Raw genomic sequence first — 9,574 nt, 5'->3', positions numbered from 1 at the left:
TTTCAACCTTTAAAGGAATCTACAAACTTATTCTCTCCCTGCCCATCAAAGCTACTGCTGGCTAAAAAAAAAAAAAAAAAGCTCATGTAAAACTTATGTGTCTATTAATGTTAGAAAACTTTTTCATTTTGAGGGTACCATTCCCAATAACATGTAATGGAACACACATGGCTCCAACCACCTCAACCTTTTCATAGAGTCAGACTTAGGTATATTCTTTAGGAGCACAACTTACCAATCTTTTACCTCACATTATCTGTAGTACTTAACAGTCTTAATCTGTTCCTCTTCCTATGGTAGAGCAGGTTCTTTTCACTGCTCCTTTCTTCATAAATGATCATCAAATTACTCATACCCATCTTATAATAAGCTTCTAATTTACACCATATTTTTCCTTAAAGACACATTTTGAGCTGAGACGTGTTCACCTTTCAGTTGCTACTACTGTATACAAGCAGCTTCAACTTCAAAATGTTGGGTGATCAATAATAAGAATATATGTTGTCTAATTTATAACAACTGTATATGAAATCATAAAAAAACTGTATAATGAAACCCTTTACATAATTAATCCAGCCACAAACACTACTCCATAATTTTCAGACAAACAAATCTACCAAACTTACTTTCAGTGATGGTAATAGGACCCTTGTGGCGGCTGGCCCTGTGATCGCTGGGGTGGTACAGTAGATACCATTTGGTTATGATGCTGTCTTGGTACTGATGACTGATAAGCAGAACCATGACGATGATGATTGTGATGATGATGTGCACTGCTGTTGTAGGGTGCCAACTGATGCGACGATGGAGGGGATTTTCTATGATGATGCGATGACTGATTCCTCCACTGCCAGTCTTTTCCTTTAGGACGGAACTTGCCATGATGGGTGTGATTATGATTGTTCAAGTGATCTACGTCTATGGGGCTCATTCGCTCTTTGTGATAGAATTTCTTCTTGAAGTGATGGTGATAGATCCCATGTTGGGAAGAAGGGACTGAGGAGACCAAACGAGTTGTTTCCAATTCTGGAGGAAGGTAAGGTGGTGTCTCTCCCCCTCGAGGAGGAAAAGAACCTGGTGATCCTCCGTCGCAACCATCTGGCGACGGAGTGGGGGGAGGTGAAGAAATGGGTGGTGTCCGAACCGGAGGCCTGGGAGATTGCGGCGTTGGTGGGCGACCAAGTGGTAATGGGCTAGGTGACAGTCGTGTTGGGGAATGAGGGGAGTAGGGGGGTCCCGTGGGATCACTTCCTCGCATTCCCTCTTCCTCTTGAACAGAACGAAAGTTTGTTTCCCTTTCTAAAGAAATGGGTGTTTCTGACAAGGGTTGAGAACGACGCTCACCACATCTAGGAGAAGCAAATCCTTCTTGTCTAGGAGATGTGGCCTCAGTAGACTTTCTTCTCTTTTCTATTTCAGAGGCAAATGCGACTAGTTTATCAAATCCACTATTGACTTTATCTTGCCACTTCTGTAGAGGTGAATCACTTCTCTCAAATTCTGAGGATGTACAGAAAGAAACAATGTTACAAAGGTACCAATCACACTATATTATGAAATGGTAGTATAGCATAATAATCTGGTTCAATGACAGGTGCCTGTTCAATTTTGAAAACTTTCATGAGTGAAAACTCTAAGAAGAAATATAGCTAAAGAGTAACCATCATGTCAAGATTATAGTTCAAAGTTTTTCATATGTTCAACAACACACACAAACAAAAACAAAAACAGAAGTAGTATTTTTGTCAACTGAAGTCACTAGCCAAATGCCTCCACGTAGCCAGATTAAGCCAATCATAAGTACTAGCTCTAATTTAAACTGCTAAAGTTTGAACAGCAACTAAAAATTTCTAATTTCCAGCATTGAAAATATTCTTGTGTACCATAAAGTTTAAATGCCAGTGGAGACAATGCTTTGATGCACGTCTTCAAAAGAAATCAGTGCAATACATAATAACAAAATTCCTTGAGATTTCCTACGTGAGAGTAACCTGTTATTCTGTCACCAGTAAAAAGTCAGTGCAGGTCTTGCTTTGCAACACTGTTGAAGGAGATTTTTTGTTTATGTGGGGCTGTAATGTCAATGAAAGACAAATACCTATCATACGATTCTGTGTTTAAAGAAGTCTGGGTGCACTGTATTCCATAGAAAGTTTGCATCTTTGATATCAAATCAGTTTTGGTGTTGTGGAATAATCCAAGTACAGATGGATATCGTTTTAAAAAAATAATGCAGGTGATGTAAATTGATGTAAATTGCCATAAGTTACCATCACGCAAAAACTACAGGAGTTATCTGATACTAAGATACTAAAGGGGTTGCCCGATCCTAAAAATCAAGAAAAATGGATAATTTACATTAGCATTAAACAGCAGCCTATTCCAGTAATTAGAGCATACCAAAGGTATGAAAAATATGCAGGTAATATGGGCTGCATCATAATATACCAATGAAATGAAAAAATACAAGGCTTCATCATGAAAGGGGATAGTACTTGACTAGAGAAAAATGTTTTATGCATGGCTCTGTACCAGTTACAGCATAAACCAGGGTTAAAATCCATCATGCAAGTGTCAATACACGAAGTGCCAGATTACACATCTATTACCCTTTATAAGTTTTCTGAAAATGGCAAAATCAAGTTTGGTAACAAAGTGAATGGTGGCTGGCAGGAAGAGTGAAATACAAGTCCAGATATCATCAGTAAAAAATGCAAATTTCTGGGTAATGACCAACTGACATTCAAGTAATTAGGACCTTAAGAGTTCTGACTTTTCTATAAGCTTATGAAAAAAGATATACAGTGTACATCTACCTTACAACATTTTTATTTCATTGTTCCAAAAGTAATCACTTCATGACAACTTCACTTTAACGATAAAAACCAAACATTTACTATGTGTAAAATGTGGGATTCAATGTTCAAGTTCCCTTGAAAACCAAAGCATTCAATATGAAAGAACCTAGAAACAAAACAAGTTGTTCCATGTGAGGACTTTGGTTTGGTTCAACTTCACAAAAGATGAAAGAAAAAAAAACTTCTAACCATAAACCTGGTTCCCAAAATTAAATAGTTCCATCATAAAAGTAAATCAAAACAACTTCTTGCAGGAGTGGCTGTTATTACGCATGATCATCATTAAGTAAAAAAAAAAAAAATTATATTTAAGATGTTCTCTAGCACCTGCTCTTGAAAGTCCAAGTGTTTGCTCTCAAATTTACACTAGATGATTAAAATTCCCCTTTTTTAAGACAGCTAACTTCTCTTTTTGCTCCATCAAACTAATTCTTTTTCCAATTACTTTAAGTGTAACTTAAATCAAATTCTGGCTAAACTAGACTTTCAGTACTTGCAATTTTATTCACAATGATAAAAAATCAATTTCAAAATAGGGTAGACAGTAACTGCAAACCATAATTTTCATATGCATGAAGTTAAGGCTAAAATAACTTCCTGGAATACCAAGGTAAAACCCACAGCCATTCAATACCAAGAGACACAAAAAGGATAAACTCATTACATGAAAATTTTGGAAAATAACCCCACTAAAAACCTATTTTACTGTTCTCTGAACTCAAATCTCGAGAAATGGACATTGCAATAATCACAGTATCCAATCTGAGGAACAAGCCTTGACTTAAGGAACCTTACGAATGAGTATCTAACCCTAACTACAACTCAATCTGCCTAAAGCCTTAAATCCTGTGAGAGGAAACATTTTGGATTTCAGTCTTTGAACCTGGATGTTCACCTAGCATACAGTAATTTATTCACTTCTACGAAGGTCTAAAGGCAACTCTTCCTATCAATGAGTATCATATGTGATAATTAATATATATTCCCAATATCCATAATTCAATTCATTTGGTTCTCCATGTACAGTAATTAAAACATCAAAATGTTCCAAGTCATCAATCATAAAAAGAGTCTCTCTTTTCTTAAACAATAACATATATATAAAATCCCAAGAAGTCCTACAGTAGCAGAATTAATAAATGTACATATCTTGCATGACCAGCACTGTTACTTCGATGCCAAAATTCGAGAACACTAACATGAATGTCAGTAGGCCTTTAAATTAATCTGAGCCCTATTGATACATTGGACGTTTCGTACCTACTTAAATCAGTACCAGAAGGATTAATGCCATGTCTCTGTACTTCTACAGTATTACAGTATTAAGTAATTCTGCCAGGCCTTACTAGAATAAGCCATCAGGTGAAATGAAAATTAATTCTTACGAAATTTCACGGTGGGGGCTTCTTTTGCGAAATCTGTCTTTCAGTTAAACTTATGGGATACATTAACCAGAAAATATGATGTGAAATCTGTGCTTCATATTAATTATACATCTGATTACAATAAGTAGTAGAGTTTTCATAATTCATCATACATTTTAATACTGTTTGCCAAAGAAAATGTTATATTTATAGCTTAATGTTAATTATCATATGGGTAAAACTTCACTTCAGTACCATGTAGTACACCTATCTTCCTCCTATAGCATTAACCATGGAGCAGTTATTAAAAAAGTGATATCACTCTTAATAATCTTACTATTACTATACTGTAATTGTAAAAGGTTTCTTCCTATTAACATACTCATCCTAATGATACTGACTTCTTTAGAGTAAAAAAAATTCATAATCACTGATGCTGTAATTACCAATATGTACAGCAGTTGAGCGACACCACTAAGTTCACTTAAACTTGAACGGCTCGGATTAAATCGTAAATTTGCACATTCTATAAAAATCTATTCCTTGGTTCCAAATTTTCAGCAAGAATTATTACTTCTGTCAGTCATTGCTGGTTAAGGCAGAGCTAGAAAACACACACTATATACTGTATCATCATTTTATGTTTTACAATGACTCCACTGGTAATCCTCTATCTAAAAGCCATAAAGTTTGAACTGCTGACTAATAGACGTTAGTCCACTCAGAGCAGAGTGGGTACTCCAACAAAAGACTTAGTTTGAGAACGTCTTCACTGCACATTACATATACTGTATATATCAAGTAATTAACCTAGGGTTTGCAGTTTATCTGTCAGATAATAGTAAGTAGAAACACTGCAGTCCATCAATATATTTCACCAAAACAAAACAATCAAAACAAAGAATATGAGTTAAAAATCATAGTTTTTCATACTTGATGAATGACTACAATGGCTGTGCACACAGAAAAGGATTAACAGTGCGAAAAGCAACAAAGTGTAACTTTCAAGATCAATATGTAAAATAGAAAAAAGACAAAAGAGGCAGCCTCAACACTTATTTATGAGAGAGGAAGAGAAAATCTGCTAATAGATGGGTTGATAAGTTACTTGTACGGAAGGGATAAAAATTCAAGTACCTCCAGAAGAATATCTTCAATGAGCTGAGTAATTTCATGTACCGTAATCTTCACTCACCATGTTTTCCTTAGATCCTTAGTTAATCAAGAAAGGAAACTAAAAGAGTACTTTCTGGCAGTTAATGTAGTTTTAACAAGAAATCCACAGCAGTTTTGTAAAGCTTTTGAGTGCTCTCTAGATTACTTAAGCATCTGCAACTTAAAACTCCCTGACAAACCTTTTACACTAATTACTTTAAATTCAAATTACCAGAAATTTCCTCAACCTAGTGAGATAAATAACAATGCAGCTTCCTTCTTATTACAATGCAAAATTTCTATCACTGCCTTCCCAAAAATATGTTTTTTTTTTTTTTTATTTCTAAAGCATCTATTCTCTACACATAAATTTCCTAATTTTTATCTAAATTGTAGAATATATTTAGTCCCAGTCTTCTTGAATAATTATTCGGGAAAAAAAACCAGTTTTACAGAATTCAAGCTTTTACGAAGAATGCACTTTCCCTCTTCGCTTCAGATATTTTTGAGAAAAACTGGAGCATACAGCTAAAGATCACAGTTGCAGCAAAGAAACCTCTATTACTGAAAATACTATACAACTACAGTTCAAGATTTCTGAACTACTAGCGGAGCTGCCGAAGTAATGCAGCTAAACCTACCATGGTGAGTGTGGGCTACAGATGGCGGCATGTGGCTAGGACGTGCTAAAAGCTCTGGTCATGCACAAAGCCTCTAATACTTACCCACAACTACCTGTTAGTATAGGTTCTCCCATTATACTCTACTAGCATCATGCAACAAACGGGGCGACAGACTAGAGCCTAAAAATAATCAACAATAAAATCATGTAAATAAATATACAAAAGAGCTCCTTAATCTCACATTCCAGAGCCCTGCGTGTGGTTCTCAAGAGGACTGTGGGAGGTGCCACTAATGTAAAGTGACAACAATAACTTAGTAGTTTACAACATCCCAAGACTACCTCACCTTCCTTGGAATGCGTTGTGAGCACTTGGTGAAAGCTTCGCAGAGGGGTACTCCCCTATAAGTGGCACCCACGGTGGATTGTGGCCAAATTTATCATCACCTGAACCTTCCTCATCCACTGTACAATATCTTAGATCACATCTGGCTTTAGAGTATACATAGAAGAAAAATTTTGTCCCTTGTGATTCAAAAAAATTAAAAACAAAAAGTAAACAATTCAGATAACTGATTAGGGTATTTTCAAAGCCAGATTAATTTTGTACACAATGGCTACTTTTGCCCCCACATTACTTGTCATTCCAATCAACCTTTGTCAAAAGGCTGCAGAATTAAACATCATACGTAATTCAAAGATAATATTATCTGAGGCGTTGCTCCGTTTGGTCTCTCAAGTAACCTCTTTGCAGGACTCTGTAATTATAATGCTGTGGTGCAGTGCTGTAGTAATAATTACAATGCACGGAAGCAAATGATATAAAAACAGAAAAACAAAACTGAACAAATTAAAATACGTAGATCATTTACCCATCTTCATATGCAAGTGGTGCACTAGGCAGGATTTCAGCACAACAACTGACAACTAAAGAACAGATGCAATACAGTCAAATATAAAGAATCTTGGTTGAACTATATTTTATGGAAAAATAATCATTCTACAGGTGAAATATTTTGATAAAACAATATATTTAGAAAGGCAGATTTACTAATGAATTCAGGAATATTTTTAGACACCAATAAAAAGCTCAGATCTCACCAATAATGTTAAGAAAAGCTTTGTATGTGTGCCAAGTATGACAAACACCAATTAACAATTAAAAATAACCAAGCCATGATGTGACCAGAATGCAATTATGCTAAAAAAAATACCTTCGCTGAATAATGAAAAGAATTTAGTAAAACTGTGGAGAAATGACATTCCTAAACAAAAAGGCTCTACCAAAAATGAGCAACTAATTACTTTCAAATTTCCTCCTCAATATACAAGTACTGTCAGTCATATTTTTTCTGATCTTGCATCATAAGCCTAAATATACATGAGGGAGCAGTAAAGCATGTTATCCAATCCAGAGACATGAGGCATCGCCTAAAATTTACAAGCCTTACCTTTCGACACAGTTTTGATTCACATGAATAACTTTAAACCGTCCTTTTATATTGTATTACCATGGGTTGTGGTTACTAATTCTGCAGGTTTTTACTAAATATGGCATCTGATTATGATTACTTTTTCTTCTCTGTTATTCATTACCTATAAAAATATTTACCAATCATAACTCTCTTAGGGTGGCCTTAAGGGTTTGTTCTTATTAACTAAATTAAACCTTATTTGAAAAATTATATCTCCTTAAGAATTCAATATGAAAAATAAACAGATTACATCATCATAAATGTAAACTACAGTACTCGCATAAGCAAGTTTTAACTTCAGAAACTGTAGGACAGGTGAAGTAATGACTTCATACAGGGACAAAACATAAATAAAAAGCCCTAAGAAGGTGCAAAATCCCTCTTAATCAAAGAAGGCTGGAACAAACATACTAGCAGCGCATCACCTTTCCAGATACTTGAAGTTTATTACCCATCTTCGCAACTGCATACCATCCACTCTGGCAATATAAAGTGAACAAATGGGGGGGGAGGGAAATCATGGCAATAAAAAGTGAACAAATGGGGGAGGGGGATCATGTTCCCCATTGTTCTACTGCTGGACCCCCTATATTGGACATTTTTAAACAAAGGTGAAATCCACAGGAAAAGTCTGTTCTCTAGTCTACATTGTAATAGGGAATATGTAATACCAAAGCTCATATCCCAAAGCTTTACTTATATAAAAAGAAAAAATAAATACCCTTCTTTTAATAAATTGTAATTTTCTATAAATTAAAAACTGGAAATGAAGGATTGCATATTTTTGTGAAATGAAGGTATGCCATTTCCTACTGGTTGGAGAAAAATATTCATATATTTGGAAATGTTTTGTTAATTATTAATAACCTTCTGTATGAACACTTTCTACACAGGGGCCAGAAGAATAGCAATTTATTGCCATTGACCATCACAGGCCTGAAATGCAACAAAAAAGGAATGAGTTACGACAAATTTTCTAACCCCACATAAAGCAACATACATTTCTCTCAAAAGAGGCTAAGAGTAATCAGGAAAAAGCAAGCAGTAAAAAGGAATGTTTGGGAGCGCACAAAAACAGTTACTATACTGAATTAAATAAACCCAGGGAAAACTAATCACTAGATCAATTTCTGCTCAAAGGAACAATGGCCTGACAAAACCTGATGCCACCTTTTGCCACAAGGGAAGAGAACGCTCAGACAGTGTTAGGGCAGGGCCACTGATAAGACAACCTGCCTTTTATTTAGGCATGTCATGTCTGAAAACAAACCAAATATCCCAGCTGGAGTGGAGAAAGAACTCACAACACTGAGAGAATATATCAAATTATTTGGAAACAGACCCTGTGCTTGGTTATGACTTTCTATGACAAGTTACAGATCCTAAATAACTGTAATTTTCATCAGAGTAAAAGACTGGATAGGAGTGCAGATTAATTAGCAGATAACAACTTACTTTAACCAAACCACAGAGCTGAAAATCTCAAACAAAGGAACAGCCAAATATGAGAATATTTACATGAAAAAACTGTCATTTAATACATACTCTTTCTAAAACACCCGAAGTTAAGAAAAGCTTAAAATTCTCATAACACTTTGCCACATGTTGTTGGCTGAGGTCAAGACAGTCACATAAACTGTATGATAAATGTCATATCGTATTCTCTCCAAATTTGATCATGGGGGGCAGGAAACAAGCTTTTGCGTTCGTTCATTTCTGAAGTATGAGACTGCTACTTCAGAGTCATTTTTAATAATGTACAACAGTACTGTCTTAATTCTGCTCTATCATTTTACCACAGTTTATTAATGGATTCATTATTCCACATGGTATGCTATTTATTCATTATCAAAGATTTCAGTCATGCCAAATACAGTACCTATGAGTTTTCAACACTTCATCTAATCATAACAGATGGAACTTTATCAACTGGGTTAATCTTCTTTACTTAATTCCTTACTTTATCAAGTGGTTTAACTTTCATTACTTTTCATTCCCTCACAAGTAGGAACTCCACAAATTTCTTCATTTATACTAACTTCATGTAACCTGTGCAGCAACCAAAACGAAAAGAGTAACAAGCAGAAGTGACAATTCTCC

At 35.2% G+C, this 9,574-nt stretch overlaps 1 protein-coding gene across 1 annotated transcript in view; it reads right to left on the bottom strand.

The window, feature by feature from the left end:
* gpp (grappa) overlaps positions 1 to 9,574 on the bottom strand; it is a 69,714-nt gene that overhangs the window by 8,850 nt on the left and 51,290 nt on the right. The window contains exon 16 of the mRNA XM_067120628.1: positions 627 to 1,500. Within this exon, the coding sequence (XP_066976729.1) occupies positions 629 to 1,500 (872 nt within the window). The 3' untranslated portion in view covers positions 627 to 628. The remainder of the gene's footprint in view (positions 1 to 626; positions 1,501 to 9,574) is intronic.

This window comes from Macrobrachium rosenbergii, chromosome 18 (assembly GCF_040412425.1).
Source record: "Macrobrachium rosenbergii isolate ZJJX-2024 chromosome 18, ASM4041242v1, whole genome shotgun sequence".
NCBI classification, from domain to species: domain Eukaryota; kingdom Metazoa; phylum Arthropoda; class Malacostraca; order Decapoda; family Palaemonidae; genus Macrobrachium; species Macrobrachium rosenbergii.
The sequence above is the reverse complement of the archived record's forward strand: the minus strand, read 5'-3'. Positions and strand labels throughout refer to the sequence as shown.